The 18,511-nt window shown below is 44.0% G+C and overlaps 1 protein-coding gene across 1 annotated transcript in view; it reads right to left on the reverse strand.

The window, feature by feature from the left end:
* Positions 1-18,030, reverse strand: part of clcn3 (chloride channel 3) — a 30,393-nt gene extending 12,363 nt beyond the window's left edge. The window contains 6 exon segments of the mRNA XM_030779578.1: positions 286-408; positions 805-992; positions 3,246-3,345; positions 4,160-4,320; positions 13,868-14,043; positions 17,960-18,030. Coding sequence (XP_030635438.1) covers positions 286-408; positions 805-992; positions 3,246-3,345; positions 4,160-4,320; positions 13,868-14,027 — 732 coding nt within the window. The 5' untranslated portion in view covers positions 14,028-14,043; positions 17,960-18,030.
* Between the last annotated feature and the right edge of the window lie 481 nt (positions 18,031-18,511).

Consider the following 18,511-nt stretch of genomic DNA (forward strand, 5'->3'; position numbering starts at 1 on the left):
AGGCTTGGTCTGAAGGATAACAGAGAGAGCTTTCCTGGGAAGACTACGTACTGCAGGCGGACAGACGTCTCTCGCGAGACGCTCAGTTTTATAGACGCAGATAAAAGACGAACTGAGTATTTACGCTTTTCATAAAAGCATTTCCCAATCTCACCCATCTGCCCGCTCCGCCCACTTAACAAAGATATGTGTACGGTATGGGAATGCGGTGAAATCAGACGCGTTTCGTCTTGTTTGTTTCTGGGTTATGTTTGTTTGTTTGTTTGTTTTAGTAAAGAGCCTTACCTCAGGGATTCCCGACCCGCAGGCGTACGGTGCGAAAACTTTGACCAGGCAGACGGCCAGGAAAGCGAAGGCCAGAGCCCAGTACGTGTACATGAAATAATTCATTATGTACGAGCCAGGCCCCTGGAACAGACGCAGAGAAAACGAGAGAAACGTTACATAAAATTCATCTCTGTGTATTATCACTATGTTATGAAGATTATGTGAAGATTATGACCCATGTCTACACAGGAACCATCAAATACATTTTAGTGAATAACCTTACGTTTTTCACAGAAGTATGACAGACATCTACTGATTAGACTATGCGTATTTGATTCTGTTATAAGAAATCAGCGGCCTGAGTGTCATGCATCTGTTTTGACAAGACATCACCTACAGTCGGTGATGAAGTCACATCACGCATAACATATGGCTTCCATAACAATGTTCAGGAGAGATATTTTTCAGCTACAGAATGATCAGTAAACCACATGACAGCTCTGCTCTCTGAGCTGGCACAAAGGGGCGTGTCCTTACCTCGGCCTGTCCCAGAATAAGCTCCGCCCACGTCTTCCACTGCGGGCACTTGTCCCTCTCAGCAAAGGTGGTCTCATTAGACCCCCAGCAACACTGCTCGTGGTTAAACCACATAGCACTGAGGCACACGCCCTCCTTCAGGTCATTCATCCAATCAGCAGCTATGTCAATCAGACCAGCCAGCGCACCTGAGAGAGAGAGAGAGAGAGAGAGAGAGAGAGAGAGAGAGAGAGAGAGAGAGAGAGAGAGAGAGAGAAGGAGAGAGAGAGCAAAAACACACAAACCATGAGACTATGTGTGTGTCTGTGTGTGCGTGCGCACGTGTGTGTCAGTTCAGATATATATGATTGTTACACATTAACAACTTAGTAAAACTCATGTGACTTCCGTAAGAGGGAAGGCCAATGTTATGTCAAACCAGTGGCATGCGTATAGCACCTACTAACACCGTCATACCCACCGTCAAAAGTCCTGTGGTAGAACTACAGGGAAGCTACACCAGCATGACGGCGAGAGTAAACGTTCATCACATGAAAATCCACTTTCAATTATTTAATACTAACAATTTGTTGCGACATCTCGAGTGTCAAGCACGCACAGCCGCGGAGACAACGGGAAACCGCTAAGCTTGTTTTGTAACTTCCCGCCGCGGGTTGCTCTCGGCAACCCCGAGCCATGAAACGCTCGACAGGCAGCACGTGTTCCCATAACACTGAATCTCAGCGACTCTAGAGGGAAGTCACAGGAACCTGGTTACTGTGTACCAACTCTCTGCATTTATCTTCCGAACGCTAAAAAGACAGGCTTTGATGTACTTGGGTTTCGCGATGGAGCGTTTGAACGCAGCTGTGAACGTAAGACGATTACGGCAGCGTTTCCGGGCCAACGTGTCCCGGGAAAAAAAAAAACGACGTACTGTTCAATGGATGAGGGTCGGGTTTTCCGTGAGAAAAAATCCTCGAGAACTAAATTTGGAAAATAAACCTCATTCACAAAAAAAAAAAAAAAAAGGAGAAAGAGATGAAAAATGATGGTCATTAAAGGCTGCAGAGCTTAATTCAAATCCAGAGAGAGTATCTGGAACGTTGGCTCGATTACATAATAAGAAAAGGAGAATTTTTTTTTTTTTCCACTTTTTTTTGGTAGCGGTGGCAAATCTGCAGTTGGCAAGTATGAAGGGAACAATGCAGTGTGCTGTGAGATTTCATATGTTTTGCAAAAATACGTTCCCTCCGTAGGAGAAGAAACAGAAGTTGGGGGAATACTGTGGGTTATGTTAACACTCACCTTTCAAGTATCAGAACGTTAATTTAGTATTTTCAGTATATTCATTTAATAAGAGACGTTTTTCGGGGATTTGCGTCCCACTAACTTACGGGTGGTTCTGCAAATTCAGCAACTAATGAATTACCCGTACAGACAGTGTACAGATTGACGTAATAAAAGCCGAACTGACGCAGTGTAGCATCCCTGTCTGCTCCAGCCAGCTGAAAAGAGGTTTGTTTTTATTCTATTATAGAGCACCCATTATGGCCGTTTACCACAGAGCAGGACAGACACACGTCTGCCTGCATCTCTGGTGTCATCTTTTTCTGAGTGTACTTTTTTTCAGAGGTAAACTAGTACTTATGAGGTAAACTTGTCATTATGAGGTAAACTGGTCATTATGAGGTAAACTAGTCATTATGAGGTAAACTAGTCATTATGAGGTAAACTAGTCATAATGAGGTAAACTTGTCATAATGAGGTAAACTTGTCATAATGAGGTAAACTTGTCATAATGAGGTAAACTAGTCATTATGAGGTAAATTTGTCATAATGAGGTAAACTAGTCATTATAAGGTAAACTAGTCATTATGAGGTAAACTAGACATTATGAGGTAAACTAGTCATTATGAGGTAAACTAGTCATTATGAGGTAAATTTGTCATAATGAGGTAAACTAGTCATTATAAGGTAAACTAGTCATTATGAGGTAAACTAGTCATTATGAGGTAAACTGGTCATTATAAGGTAAACTAGTCATTATGAGGTAAACTAGTCATTATGAGGTAAACTTGTCATTATAAGGTAAACTAGTCATTATAAGGTAAGTTTGTCATAATGAGGTAAACTGGTCATAATGTCATAATGACTTATAAACATGTGATAGAGATGAGATTTCACACCCAAGTCTTGTCATAATGTACAAAAGTACATAACTATTTGAGAAAAAAAAACTGCTCAAGCTTTTGACTAAGCCAATGTTTTTGCAGTGTGGTTTCAACAGCGTGGAAAATTCTAGAATGTCAGAGTATCCTGTGAAATACTGAGAAATAAAATAAAAAATCTTGACAATGGTTTATTGTGTTTCATGTTCCCAGCTGTGTAGTTCTCACCCAGAGAAAAGGAGAATGATAGTGCTGTGTGTGTGTGTGTGTGTGTGTGTGTGTGTGTCTAACCTGAAGCCAAGCCAGTCAGGGTGACTACCAGCCATCCTGACCAGGCGTCGTACAGGCTCTTGGTAAACTCCCATGCCGACTCCTTCTTTTTACTGTTAATCTGCAGAAACAGGAGGGTAGGTGTGAATAACTAACAAACACACCTCACAGACAATCACACACACACACACACACCACACACGACAACTCACACACTAAATAACTAAGAGAGATAGTAAAGTACAGAATGTACAAAGCTACCTTTGTCGCCTTAGAAAATGTGTTTCTTTTCTTTTAATTTCACTTTATTTTTTTAATAATAGTGCCAAGTTAGAGACAGAAACTGTGAGGGGAAACTGTCTAAAGATACAGTGAATTGTAGAGTTAATGTCTATGAAAACTACAACATGCAAATGTTACACACATTTCCCTCTGTTCGCTGTCCAAACGAGAACAGACAAAAGAAAATAACATTGGCCCCCATTTAAATACATCATGCAAATACGGGTTACGTACCGCATACAGATACATTTCAAAGAACTGCAGAAAAAAAATCTCTGTTTCCTGCTTGGCTTTTCCTACTACATGTAAGTGTGTGTGTGGGACATCTGGGTGTGCGTTTCAATGGAACTACCATGATTAAGAAATTCTACATGATTAAGAAATTCATCACATACAGTTGAACTGCCTGGTTTGACAGCTGAGTTATGGCCTAATTCTGAGGTAAACCTAAAGTATGGACCCACAAAACATATCAGTGCACAACAAGATTATATCACTGATGAAGAAAGAGAAAAAAAAAGAGAAATCTGTGAGTAAGAGCTCAGCTGACGAGGCTAAAAATGGGCCATAGAACTCCTGTTGTTTGTCGCTGATACTAAAGTCCCAAGAACATATTCACTGTCTCTAAGATGCGTTCGCGGCTTTGTCCGTACCTTACGATGGCGTTCGCGGTCCTTGCATTTCTCGCGCACCCAGTCGATGGTGTGGAAGTCGTCGTAAGTACCCACCCCCGGGATGGGCTCCTCCAATAGGTCCAGGAGGTGGGTGGAGCTACTCACCCCCCCGCCCCCGTTCGACATGGCGTAGTTAGATCCTGCAGATAAATTTAGGAGAAGATAAAACAGAGAGAAATTAATAAACGGGGAGGCCCCAAAAAAAACAAAAAAACAAAACAAAAACAGCAACGCAGGAAGGGAGGATGAAGATGGGAAGAACGAAGAAAAAAAAAGAAGAGCGCGTTTACGTTCACTTCAGTCAATAGATCACCGCGGTCAAGTTGGTCTACTTATGCCAAAATTCCTCATCGCCCCATTTCCCATTTCCTCTGGAATCCTCATGGAACGATCAATCACTCATGAACTCTGTGAGTCCCTCCCTCAGACAAAAGGTGAGCGTGGCTAACATGTATTTCCGCCAACGGTCATGAAAGCACTGAAATTTTTCACACCGCGGCCTGCCTGGATCCGGCCAGAGACGAAGCAAACTCTGAGGAGACCAGTATGCACACGATTTTCCAGTGGCACAGTTTGGATTGAGTGAATTTAAAATCTCAATTTACTTCTTTCTTCTCTTTTTTTTCCAAACAAAGTGCAATAACAGATCGACCTGTCTCCCGGTTGGTAGCAGGGCAATCCAGTTGCTCATCTATGTTTAAGTTGGTAAATCTTTATCTTTCATGGGGATAGGGTCTTAATCGGGCGTACTTCTCAGAATTGGGGTGGGGGGGATTATTTTGACCAAGTTTTACGACCCCTACAGCTTCCCGCGTACTTTTAAGCGAACACACGCAGCCACGTCCCGTGACGGACTTCGCCGAGTGAAGATAATAAGGTCGTCTGGCTCGCGGCGAGACCCAACACGACCCTGCATGTTTGTCGAGCGCAGTGAGCTACATGACAGAGACCGGCCTGGAAAACAACTGCACTGTGGCCTATAATCAGCTAATCAGCTTTATCCACACTCACAGTGCTCTGGGTCAACCAGGAGAGTCGGAATGGAGCCCTTACGCTGCTCGGTCGCACAGATGCTGGGTCGCAGTTACACTGAAGAGATATCCACGCTCCTTATATCCGTGTTGAGCCCTTGGTTTGCTGCCTCTCTCCCCCCCCCCCATCAAATTATTTTTGGATTTGTCTTTCATGCAGCTCAACACACACACAAAAAAAAAAAGCCAAAAGGACATTTCTAAGACATGTTTGTATTGACAACATCCTGGTACAGATGTACAGCAGGGTATGTCGAGGTACAAAGGTAGCAGACTAAGCGCAGGAAGCCCTGCAATCAACAGAGAGTTGAACGCACATTGACCAGAACTTATCATTCAGCACATGACGGAAAAGCTTCCGCCTGACACGGTGGAAAAAAACACAGCATGCAGAGATTGCGTAAAGAGACTAATGATAAAGTAATACAGGAACAAAGGTAAATTACACAACACACACACACACACACACACACACACACACACACATACACACACACACTCTCTCTCACATTACATTCTGGGTAATGCTATATGCATATATGTATTTTTGTCACTAGGAACGATTTCTCATTCAAAGTTAATTCAGTTGAAATTAAGATGGTCCTACGAGATATGGATTCAGAGGAGAAGGATGAATGGCTAAACTAGAAATGCTGAGCAGCAATTAACACTGTCCCGAACGCTAACACTATCACAGACGCATGCACTTGCAGAAAAAAAAAAAAACAAACACCTCGAAGTCATCCCTAAATGACCGCTGAAAAATGATGAAACATGAGAATGATGAACTGAATTTCTGACCTATGCTGCGGGAAGCAGCTGATTTAGTTTTCATGTTCTGACTCACATCCACCTAACGTCACACAACAAGGAGTGCTGTCCTGAGGCACACACATCCACTGCGGAGAATCAACTAGGCCGTCCATTTCTGGACGCGTCTGCGTATGTGTTCTTTTTGGTGTACGTTTGTGGGGGGGGGGGACAAACAAACAAACACACAAACAAACAAAAAAACCTCTGACATTATTGTGTCATCGATCTTATATATCATATCCTGTCACGGTTTCTCCATGCTCTGGCCGTGTTTCATATCTCAGCCATTACGCAATGAAGTCACACACTAGATCGGCCTGGTCCATAAAACCAACGTTTGATGCTCTTGACAAAGAGCACCGCCAACAAACTCACTGTTGTTCTATGAGGCTAAGGCATGTTCTTGGGTGCGGGGGTGGCATTAATGCAAAGAGCAGCGCGTTCATATTTGTCAGCCACTTATCAAATTCCTTTTCTTTTTCTCACTGTGGGAAAAGAATGGTCTTTTCAGTTGTCTGCTGAATGTCAGAGAGGTTAGCCCCGTTGGCTTGGGAAAGGGGTCTGACTGAAGGCATATACCTACTGAGTGCTTACTTTAGGGGGATTTTTTTCAGAGGAATTCAGCTCAGAGTTCAGATCCGTCTCTGGGGGCCCGGCGTCCTGACGGGTTTTGCTGGTTTTGTCTCAGAAACAGAAGGCAAGTTTTACCTGCAACAACAGGTGTATGAACTCCTCTCCCTAGTAGAGACCAATACATTGGGTTGATCTGAGCACTGAGAACCAGCAGGACCCCAAACCTCCAGAACCAGATTTAAGAAACACCACATACTATTTCTAGACAGGGTGAGACAATTTTTGTAACATGGCCACAGTTATAATAGGTGCAAGGGAGCAGCACATAATCTGCAAACATGCTCAGAGTCACAGCCTTGGTGTGTAACTCACTGTGGAAAATTCCACCAGCGTGTCACTCTCTCTGTGGTTGCAGGTAATCAGCTAGGCCATACCATGGCCACAACTGCGGCTTGCTAACAAATCTTTCGGTATGACAAAACAGCACCGTTCTTATTCATCAGACCGAAAATGTCAACTGCAACGTTGCTTGTGACACGAGTGGTAAGCTACATATTGGAGTTTGAACAAATCAAAATGAACAGCGGAGCTTTACAAAAGCCAAACACCGGAAGACTGTGAATTTCTGATTCGTTTTAGCACAGCCGGATCTAATTCTAATATACTGACTAAAGGCTCTAAGCCAAAGGAAAGTTTGCATTAGGGCAGCCGTAGTGACGGGGCCCAGCTGTAGCCATAGAAACGTGTCTTATTCCATCGGCTAAAGGGCTTAATGCAGTGCAGAAAAAGGAAACGGTGAAACCGACACTATCATTTCTAAAACTTGCAGACTATAAAACTGATTGAATCTGACATGATTTGAAATGTGCTGTACCTTGTTATCAGACACATTGAAAATGATTTTATGATGAACAACAATCATATTTCCAGGAACTGCTCTTCAGAACTAATCAGATTTCATCCACATACATTTTACATATAGATATTTTTTTCCCCCACAAAAGAAGCTACCATAATGAGACTGTGTAAATAACATAATATTAACATAATATCATAATATCTCTGGAGAAGATTCTCACTGAGCACACAAGGGGTGTTGTGCAGCGCACTTGGTATGTGTGTGATGAAGGCTTAGCGATACGCTTAGCATGCGTTACTAATACTGAGCTAGAATAGGAGCTAGAGAGGGCTAAAGGCAATGCCTTTAGCATTACCTACAAACGCTAGTCCACTCATGTGACCTCATTAACAGCCTAGCATAACGACAGAGAGAGAGACAGAGAGACAGAGAGAGAGAGAGAGAGAGACAGAGAGAGAGACAGAGAGAGAGACAGAGAGAGAGAGAGAGACAGAGAGAGAGACAGAGAGAGATCCTTGAGGCCTTGTTGGACTAGCATGCTCTACAAAAAAGCGCAGTATTCTTGTCTGGACTAGCTCGCTCTCTCTCTCTCTCTCTCTCTCACACACACATATCAAAAACAAAATGTGAAAATAACATTTAGCCCCTATCCCCCCCCCCCCCCAAAAAAAAGATTCCATCCCTCCAAAACTACAATAGGAGGAGGCATGATGGAAGAGTTGCCTCAGACCAAGTCTTTAGCATATGAACACATGACAAACACAATGGAACAACATTAGCTTCACTGGTTTCGCTGACAGAACGCTTAAGGCCTCGAGAAGGGGTTGCACAACTCAGCTCAGCTCAGCAAACACGTAATTACACCGAATGACTCCAGCTACACACTCGCAGATGCAGAGCAACACTGCAAGAGGAGGTTATCAAATACATGCAAAAGGTGATAAAAATCTTGCTTGAGAGCAGAGCTTGTGGAATATGCCCCATTTGAAAGTCAAAACAGGTTCACTGCTGGAGACACTACCTGTTGGTCTAACCGTAAAACCCGTAATGAGACAAGGCTGGGCGGTTAAAGATAATAGCCTAATGGTACAGATGGCTCATCTGTGTCATTTGTTCAAGGGGCCTGGCTCAACGAATCTCTCCTTTTGAAATGCCGATGAATTAAAATGAGCGCAAACTGGGTATTTGTTTTAACCTAAAACGTGGTTAATGGTCCCATACCTAACTCCAAAAGGAGAGCACACACACACACACACACCAAGACACAAATACAAACAAACTGCTATAAGCTGAGATAACTGGCCTGCAGGGAATACACACCCATTGAATTCAGCATGCTGATAATACATGTGTACATAGACAGACACAAACACACACACACATGAAAAAACCGTCACCTTAAAGGGAGAGTCAGAGTACAGATAAGACTGACCGTTTCCAGGATAATTTACCTCATTCACATGAACATACACAAACACACACACACTGTAAACACAGTGGGTCAAATAGTGCCAAGGTTAATCATTAACATCCAGTAAAACAGCCAGAGAGGAGTCCAATGATAACGACAGTCAGACAGCGCTAGCAGAGAATTTCAGTCAACCCTGTGACATTCCCGTTCGAGCCTCCATCTCCTCTGCACTTACACCGCGGCAACAAGGGCTTAGCTGTCGCCATGACGGCACAGCCAGACCTACTGACAGCCCGTGGAGAGAGAGAGAGAGAGAGAAAGAGAGAGGGAGGAAACGGGGGGGCGAGTCTCCACAAAAAGGAGAGACAGAAATTGGGGGAGAGAAAAAAAAAAAGGAGAGAGAGAAATATGCGGACTACCTCTCTTTGGCAACTCCTGCAGGGGGATGGTGTCCCCTCCCCCGTCGTAGGGCAAGTACGGGTCGGCCGCCTCGTCTTCCATGGCGACGGTTTTTTAGGAGACCGTCGTTAGGCTAGCTGAGTGCACAAGTGCTTTTGCTGCCTGAGTAGCTCTTGGTGTAGGAGAGCGACTGCCATGTTTACCAGCAGCGCAGAGACGGAGAGAGAGAGAGAGAGAGAGACGCAGTCACATTCCACTTGTGTGTGTGTGTGTGTGAGAGAGAGAGAGAGTGTGCGCACCAGTGAGTGAGTGAGTGAGTGAGTGTGTGTGTGCGTGAGTGTGTGACTCTGCACTCTGTCTCTCTTTCCCCTCCCTCTCTCTTTTGCCTGTCTTTCTCTTCCCCCTTCCACCTCCCTCTCTCACCCCTCCTCTCTCTCTCTCTCTCTCTCTCTCTCCTATTCACTCTGCTGCAGCAGCTGACTGCTGCGGGGCTGATGATGTCATCCCAGGGCAGTCAATCGGGGGCGGGTCTGCCTGGTTGCTAAGAGCAACCCTGGAAGAGCTCATTGTGCAGGGGTGCAGGGCTTGCAGGTAGCTCAAGGAATGGAATCATCCACTGTCGCCCAAGAGGAGGGGTGCACGGGGAGAAACAAAAATAAGAACGCTCCCAAAAGCACGACCACGCAGAGGAGTCACAGCCTGCATTACGCTGCTCCGAGCCAACAGGGAGACAGCGACAGCCGGCGTAAGGTCACACAGACCCTTACACAAAGCCTCCATAAACACACTCCTAATATCATTGTAAGGAAGAGTGAACATTGTTCCCATTCTTTACCATTCAGATCACTGGACTTATGGGTACTGTAGTTCTCTGACACTTAGTGAAATGAATCACAAAATCATTTGACTGGTGTTTCGAGTGATCAAGTACGTTTTTTTGTTCACAAACAACAGGATTGAAAACAAGATATATCGTGGCTACATATTCAAGTATATGTTTTATAATTTCAGCACTGGAGAATGTCACACATTACACCAACACAGTGCTTGTCAATGCAATGCATCTGCTATACAAACAAACTGCAGCATTCTTCATCACCACACAGCATAATCAGACCGTATTAGACTTAGTCACAACAAAACAGCCAATAGGGAGCTGCTGTCTGACAGATCATTCGATAATACTGGACAGTCGCCATAGCAGCAGGTGAGTGTAAAAGTCAGTCGGGATGCAAATCCAAACCCTGTCAAAGCATCTGTTCTCTACCATCTGTTTTCTCGTGTACATTTGCCATGCACCAGTAGCTCAGTGGAAAATTGTATACGCTGTATGAGATCAAAGCGTCCACGGCAGAAGAACAAAAATCGACCTCTGACCGCAGGCCCCGCTCCTAACTTCAGCCAGAATCATAAACTTTTATCCAACGTCTCTGTGCGTCAGAGGGCGAGTTTCACTTCACAAAATGCCCGCCTGCGTTCACGAGCACGCGAAGCAGCATACCCAAAAAGACCCAAAATACTCCCCCCCCCCCCCCCCCCCCCCCCAGACAGTCTGAATGTGTAAAACGGATAACACGGCATCTTAAAATAGGCTGGCAGAGGCAGAAACGCAGGGACACACACAGAGAAACCCTTTCCTTTGTCCAAATGACTCCTCCATTTTTTTTTTTCCCTTTTACCTTCGATAGTTGTCAGCGTTCTTTCTGGTGACTGGCGACAGCTCCGGACGGGCCGACGTCGCCCATCGGTTTCGCCACCAGCCCGTTGTCCAGCCGAGAACAGCACCGAAGATTTCCCCCGATCTCAAGTCTCAAAGCTGGATCGGCCGTTCCACGAAGTTAACGTTAAGGTTCGAGACTCGACTCCATGGCAGTCCACCACCCCCCCACACACACACACAAACACGCCGCCCCGTACACGGTCACAGAGGCCTGAAACCGAAAACCCGCGTCGAGGGTAAAGAGGCACCCGCCATCGTAGGGGGAAAAGCCGTCTAAAAATAGCAGCGCACTCTCAAACGCACTGGCAGCCTGTAGCGGAGAGTGAATGGACTTCCTGACATGCAGGTTCAGTATTAAACAGAGTTGCCGAACTGGTTTCCTCAAGACGCCTTTCTCCTTCTGCCACGTCGTTGGCATTCATGTCACTCGTCCGTCCTGCTCGCTCTTTCACCACGACGCCTTCGATCCTTCGCTTTACTTCATCACCTACGTCAACGTCAACTGTCAACGTCCCGAGACGGTGTCCCGCTACGCCACTGCGTGTCATCCCATAAGTGTCTTGGGTCGGAGTGGAGCTCCTTGCCGAAAGGTGACAAGTAGGCTGGTTCCAGCGGTGGAGAACCAAAGCGTCCGATTGGGCAGAGATTGACAAATGACGTCGTAACCTGACGCCGGCTCGTTAAGTCCACACAATGGGTGAGGTCTCTGAACAAAGATAGGCGACCCCGCCCGCCCAGAGCAAGTCATGAATTATAAATTGACAGACAATCATTCCGGAAACAGAGAGCAAACTCACTTTGCCAAACTGACAATTACAACATTCTTACAAACTTTTCATCATCGTGCTTTTAAGAAGCAGTGGGATGTTTGTTAAGTTCAGAGAAGGTACAATGATCCAGACAGGTTCTCGTCAAAACTCCATACACAACCTGGTCTACCCCAGGGAGAGAAAATCACCTTGCCCACACACACAAACACACACACCCTAAATACTTTGTCAGATATCATTCTCACACTACTAGTGGCTGACATACACAGGGATCTTTGTGTTCTTAAAGCAGTGCAGTAGCAGATGGTGAGTAACAGAGAACAGAGCGCCGAAATACCGAGCTCTCTCTGCGTCAAGTCTTCGCAAATTAAACTGCGCGAGTGAAAGAGACACATCAGCCATTTGGACCTATTAGATATACAAATACCAGTCTTGCCGAAATAATTACAACGGAGTGAGTGTAAGCACTTTCTCTAACACACACAAAGAGCGTACAGACTCTCAGTCTCTCTTTACGCGTCTCCAAAGCGCAGTTTCTGAAACTGCTAAAACCACATTTACTTTGATCTGATTTCAGTAATGCTGAATAAGTGAGAGCAAACACTTCAATAAAAACATTTAGGTTGAATCCAGTCCAGAAAGAAATGAATGCCAAAAATCAGAGACAGATGCAAAGCAGATGTGGAATCGAAGCCACAGGGATATACTTGTAAAAACACAGCTGCTGCAATTGGCATTTACCCCTAACACGCAGCAAATGCATTTGTCTTTCCAATATTTAAAGGCCGGGTGAGTCAGCAAGCGTCCGTGTCACCTCTGATTCAAGGCTTATGCATCTACACCTCTTAAAAAAAAAAAAAAAAACCTGGCATCAAGAGCAGCAGATCCAACAGGAACATAAAAGTGAGGGAGAGGATTGTGATGTCACAGAGAAAACTAATGGAATGTCGTAAAGGAGCCAATGGGAGGCCTCGGCTACTGGCCGCGGCAGTTAAGTTCTTTAGAAGAATCTTAGAATGTCTTCTCCTTCGGTTATGACGCTGCTACAGCAGAGCCAGGCCGTGGGAAACCGGCCATTAAACTACAAAAGGGGCAAGAAGCGGGGGGGGAAGTTGTGCGGAAACATATCGGTGATAGATACGCTTCCTTTACCTCACACAGCCGGTTTTTGAAGGAGAACAGGAAATTCGCTCGTTGTGAGGAGCGTGAAGTGATTGTGCAGAACAACTAAGGGAAAGAGACAGTCACAGTTATGGAAGAAAAGCAAGCCCCACGCACTGTGTAACCCACAAATGTAACAGAGGCAATGCAGCAGCTCGCAAAAAAAGGCACTTAATCAAACATGAGACTGAAAAAAACCCAACAGAATTCAAGCCTGTAAAATAAAAGACGAGAACATGAGGGAATTCGAAAGGAAGATGAAGAAACGAAAGGATGAGATGTCATGATATGCATAGCTGTCTTGTAAGGTTGTAATAACAAGTGTAATAATATTTTATGTCAAAAAAAAAAAAGCCTTCAAGAGGAAGGTTAACAGACAGCTTCGGTTGTATGGACGTTGAGGTCGCAAAGTAAAGTTCAGAAAAAACAACGATATAACAAAAGAGAAAAGGGTTCCGAATCGTGATGGTCACCAACACTAAAATAAAAACTGCAAAAGTTCAAAAATCGAAAGAGAAGCAGGCAGAGAAAGGATGACGGAGGCTCGATGTAGGTCTGGGAACGCACAGATGAATGAGGAAACGTGAAACAATGAGGTGAAGAGGTCAAAGGACAACACAGGACACGGTCACATGTGCGGATAGCACGGCAGCTGAAGCGGCCAGAAGACGGGGCACCAGAACAAGTGCCTTTTAAGCGTCTCATACACACACACACACACACAGAAACACACACACACACACATCTTCTGAGATCTTCTTTTGAAAATTTTGAAAAAATTTTCTTCTACTTCCAGACCACAACCACCACACAAAGGAGACCCCCCCCCCGCCCCATGAGCCTCCACACACACACACACACACACACACACACACACACGTGCGCACGCGCATTCGGAGGCTGAGAGGACGGTCAGAGGTCTCTGAAAGGTGTGCGGGGCGGGGTCCTACCTGGGGAAGCGTCTCCGTCCAGCAGGTTGTCGTCCTCGGTGGTGTGGAAGTCCATAATGACGCCGGCGCCATCTAGAAGCTCCTCGTCGCTGCTGGCACTAGTGATGCTGTTGTAGCTGTTTCTGTAGTAGCCCCTGTTAAAGAGCTGCTCCGACTCCATTTAGCTACGCGTTGCCCTGGAAACAACACACACACACGCACGCACACTCTTAGAGGTTGTGTGTGCACAACTGGCCGGCCCAAAGTTCCAGTTACGGGTTAAATGACGTGTCCATCAAGAAAAACCTGGACTGTATCTTGTTTGAAGTACTGTGTCTCAATATCGCCCCCTTGTGGGAACAAAGGATCAAACAGGCCTACTCCACACACTGAATGCTACTGATAGGGATCAATGGAGCGTATACTACTGGTGTGAAATTAGATCTTCGGTTTGGTTCATTTCTCCGTCTTACGTCACCACACAGCACTGACATCCTGTTCACGTAAATGTTTTACTGTTTCACCGAACAACACAATTCTGCAACACAGCATACAGGCTCAACCAACTTTACAAAAACAACAACCATCACTTTGAAAGTGATAACCACAAACAGCTGGTTTCTCCACCGAGCCCTCTCATATCAACTTGAAACATTGCAGTTTTAAGTGTTTAAAGGCGCAACAAGCATTTTAAAGTTAGCTCAATGTAGTCAAGCACAGTTCTCTTCTGGGTGGTGGCGGTGAACCGGACCGTGGGAAGTGAAAGCATGAAGTCAGTACTGAAAGTCGAAAACAAATCTTGCCCCATCAAAGAAAAACACGAACCGTTGACTTACAGTTAAGAGTATGCGGCACTTTCACGTCTTAAGAAACGCGTTACCCTAAAACATCACGACACATAGAACACCTCTGAATGAATTAGGGCGAGACCCTTGATTATACTGTAGGTACTATAATCCTCTCCTTCAATGATTCCGGGCAGGAAAACCAATGCTGAATAGCCTCTGGGAGCAATAGCTGATCCCATGAGTGACTTCTCTTTTTCTTTTCCTTTCCCTCTCTCTCTCTCTCGCTCTCTCAGAGAGCAGGATCTGAACTAATCATGTGACACAGAGCAGTCACAAGCAGAAATTGGACTCTGACCATAAATGTCTAAAATGAGAATAATTTCAGTTTAACAGCCATGCCAGTTACAAAAGCCTGTCCCTGTCTATCTCTGGAAATTTCTTCGGGCAAGACCTGGAAACAGGATCTTCTATCAACAACAACAACAACAACAACAACATCATCTTTGCTGTACATTTGACATTGAAATGATCTTAATTACGACGCGGCCTTCGTATCAAATTTTTTTTCCTAAAGAATGTCACCACTGCTTTATCTTTCAGACGATCCGTGCTCTTATATAGGTTGAGAACAAAGTTCTGATTCATTTGTTCAGTCAAACTGAAAAGGAATTTGTGCCTTAAGCCATGGATTGTGATCACTTCCATTCATGAGTTTTGCGTGTGACTAAGCAGACTGGATAAACTGCTTCAGAGCCCGGTTATACCGACTGTACCGCACTAACCCCACGATTGTTTCAACACTCTTCATATTTTTTCCCTTATCTACTTTTTTTTTTTGGAAAATCACATTCACAAACCCGCAATGAACTGAGCGGGACGCTGCAAACACCTTAACTCAAACGTAACTGAGATCCCCTGAACCTTCTGTTCCTTTTTTGTGAATGAAATCTGTCTAGACCTGGCCTATATCAAATTAAAGCAAGAAATTCAATTCATTATGTGTACGTGTGCACGTGTGTGTTTGTATGTGTGTGTGCGCGCCTGTGTTTTAAAGAACCTCTTGTACTGGATTTTTGAGGAAGCTGACATGCTCCGTCAGAGACATTGCACTACTACCAAAAGACACAATAAAGAGATATAAGCACAGTAATATCCTTAGGCCTTTTTTAAAAAACTCGAATTAACACACAGGCATGTTCACAAGCAATTCTTTCACACCACAGTTAGTGCTGTGTCAGTGTCAAATATCTATTTTGGGGTTTGTTTGTTTTTTTCCCCTTTTTGAGAAAGGCAGTCAAGCAGACAGCTTCGGGGTCCAACCAGAGAGATGCCTACGTTGCAGATTGACAAGCTGATGGTGACATCAGCTAAAAATCTTCAGCCATGGACCTGGTGACGCTCCTCTTGCCATGGCAACGTGTTGAGGAACGAAGTGAGTGTGAAAAAAAAGTGTAAACAGGGTGATTATGCGGTGAAAGACACGATGAGTGATGAGAGAGAGAAAACTGTGATCTTTGCAGCGTACAGTAGAACAATATTCAGCTGGTTGGTTCCAGTCTTGTTAAGGTAAACTGGTAAAGGAACGGGAAAGGTGAACACACCGGACAAGGCAGTATCTAAGTGGCACCAATGCAAATAGGGCAAGATAGCGCCCGTTAGCGAGAAAACATTCGCTCAAAAATCGCTATTACACAGCTCTTTGCTCTTTCACTCTCAGTTGTCATGGAGCTATCGCCTAGGTGACTGTTGCTTGGAGATGAAAGAGCGTTCTCGGACCTTCCTGAATAACAGACTTCCCTCACCTCCCGTGGACCATTCGTACAAACACAACAGCCACAAATCCTTTGAAGTAGTTACTTAAACGCTTTAACACTTTCTAGCCAAAGTGACAAATAATATTTATGTAACTTAATAAAATACTTCGCTCTAGCCACAGTTCAAGCATCAATCATTTTCACTTCTGCTTTCAGAATCTATGTATAACTAACCACCATCTGAACACTTGGTCTACTGCAACACTACAAAGAAAACCAATAATAGTTTTAAAAGCAACAAATAAATCAATGCCCAGTGCAGTTTTGCAAGCTAACACATAATTGCAGTTATTATACTGTCCTTCCACTGAATTTCTTCCAAATATCAATGCTTCGTTTCTTAACAGCAGCTACTCGGAGGACTGCTAGCAACTTGGTGTCAGTGAAGGAAATGCTGACTTTTCACAAGGAGGGAAAAACAGGAAAGGTAGTTCAAAATGTAGACAGGAAAGAAAAGAAAAGAAAAGAAAAGAAAAGAAAAAGGAAAGAAAACAGCAGATAATGAATAGAATTTGCTACTGCTGTGCAACAGCAAATGTGATACAATCCAGTTTTTCAAAAATTGCGATTTCACATAATAGGTTTCTATATGCAACTTTATCGCAACTGTTTTTAACCAAACTAGGTCTGCAAATGATTTTCTCCTCCTCTGCTATAAAAAGATATCCCAAAATGGCGAATAGACCTCAGAGGGCAAAACTGTGCAAGAAGCAACAGTTTCACAAACTTAAGTTTAAACAAACAAACAAAAAACTACATACAAACAGTTTATTTACCGCTTCTTGTTAAATAGTTCGAAAATCATCCTATTAATAATACAGTGAGGCCCATGTTCAGCCATGCGCTGTGACTTGCATGTAAATATGCAGAGGAAAACGAAACGTGCGGTGCACACACCCACTAATCATCGATGGATTGTCACTACGGCTTAACTATTAACATGGAAAACAAGTCAAACTATGTTGAAAAGCGACAAATTCCATGGATAACAGCTAATATGCATATCCGATCCACTTGACACAGTTCGGGTTATTATCACCACTGCACAGAAAACAAAAATTACACGCAGAATTTAGATTCATTTTCTAATCCTGGCGGGTAAACCACAACTATTACTACTTCCACGTTACTACAAGAAGTGAGAGTCATCGGTTGCACTCATGTGTATTACAGACCGAAATTCTAGAGGAGAAAACATCATTACGTAGCACTTTCCACTGAATTGGAGCCTTGTCTGAAGCATCACTCAGCCAGCTAGGCCAGGCACCGTTTTAGGGACACGAACGAGTTTACGTCGATAAATCCTATCATTACCTAAACACATATGCGTAACCAGAGAAGACCAGGGTGCTACTGCGTTAACGAAAACAGATAGCATGTTAGCGCTACGAACAACCGAGAAACGAATATCAATGTATAGTGGTAGGAGACTGACAACCTGTACAGTGTTGTAAATGGTTACGGCATGAACCTGACATTTCAGTTGACTGAGATGCACGATATGCAGTTACCTTTGCAATGCCTCTGCTCTGCGTCGAAAAGAACAAATCATCATTTCATAGAAGAAATCGAGATATTCCCAAAGAAATTATTTGACATTCTTCTTCTCCCCGTGCTGGTTTTATTTTAGCCCATTCCTGTGTCAGTGACGTGCACTTCCGGTATACCCACCTCCCTTTTTTAAGGATCTTGAGTGAGATTACATGCCCTGTATACATTAGATCTAAACAGGCTCAGCAATTATGCTTCGATTACCCTCTGAAAAAAATACAAAAAAAAAAAAAGAGAAAAAAACAACAACATAAGACTAAATGAAAGCATGATGGCTTCGTTTTTTAAATGACGAAAAATATTTATTCCGTCTTTTCACCTAGGGTATTGAGATGTACTTTTAAAAAAAGGACTTTACAACGCACAGTCATGGTAGTTTATATAAATGATTCAAGTATTAGTTTATTAGGCGTTTTGGCAGATTTTACGTGAATAATACAACAATGCAAGAAAGCTTTGATGTTCTAGTGTTTTTCCACAACGCGGTACAGCGTGTTCGGTTTTGCTCCTAT

This window comes from Chanos chanos, chromosome 7, assembly GCF_902362185.1.
Source record: "Chanos chanos chromosome 7, fChaCha1.1, whole genome shotgun sequence".
In the NCBI taxonomy this organism is placed as follows: Eukaryota; Metazoa; Chordata; class Actinopteri; order Gonorynchiformes; family Chanidae; genus Chanos; species Chanos chanos.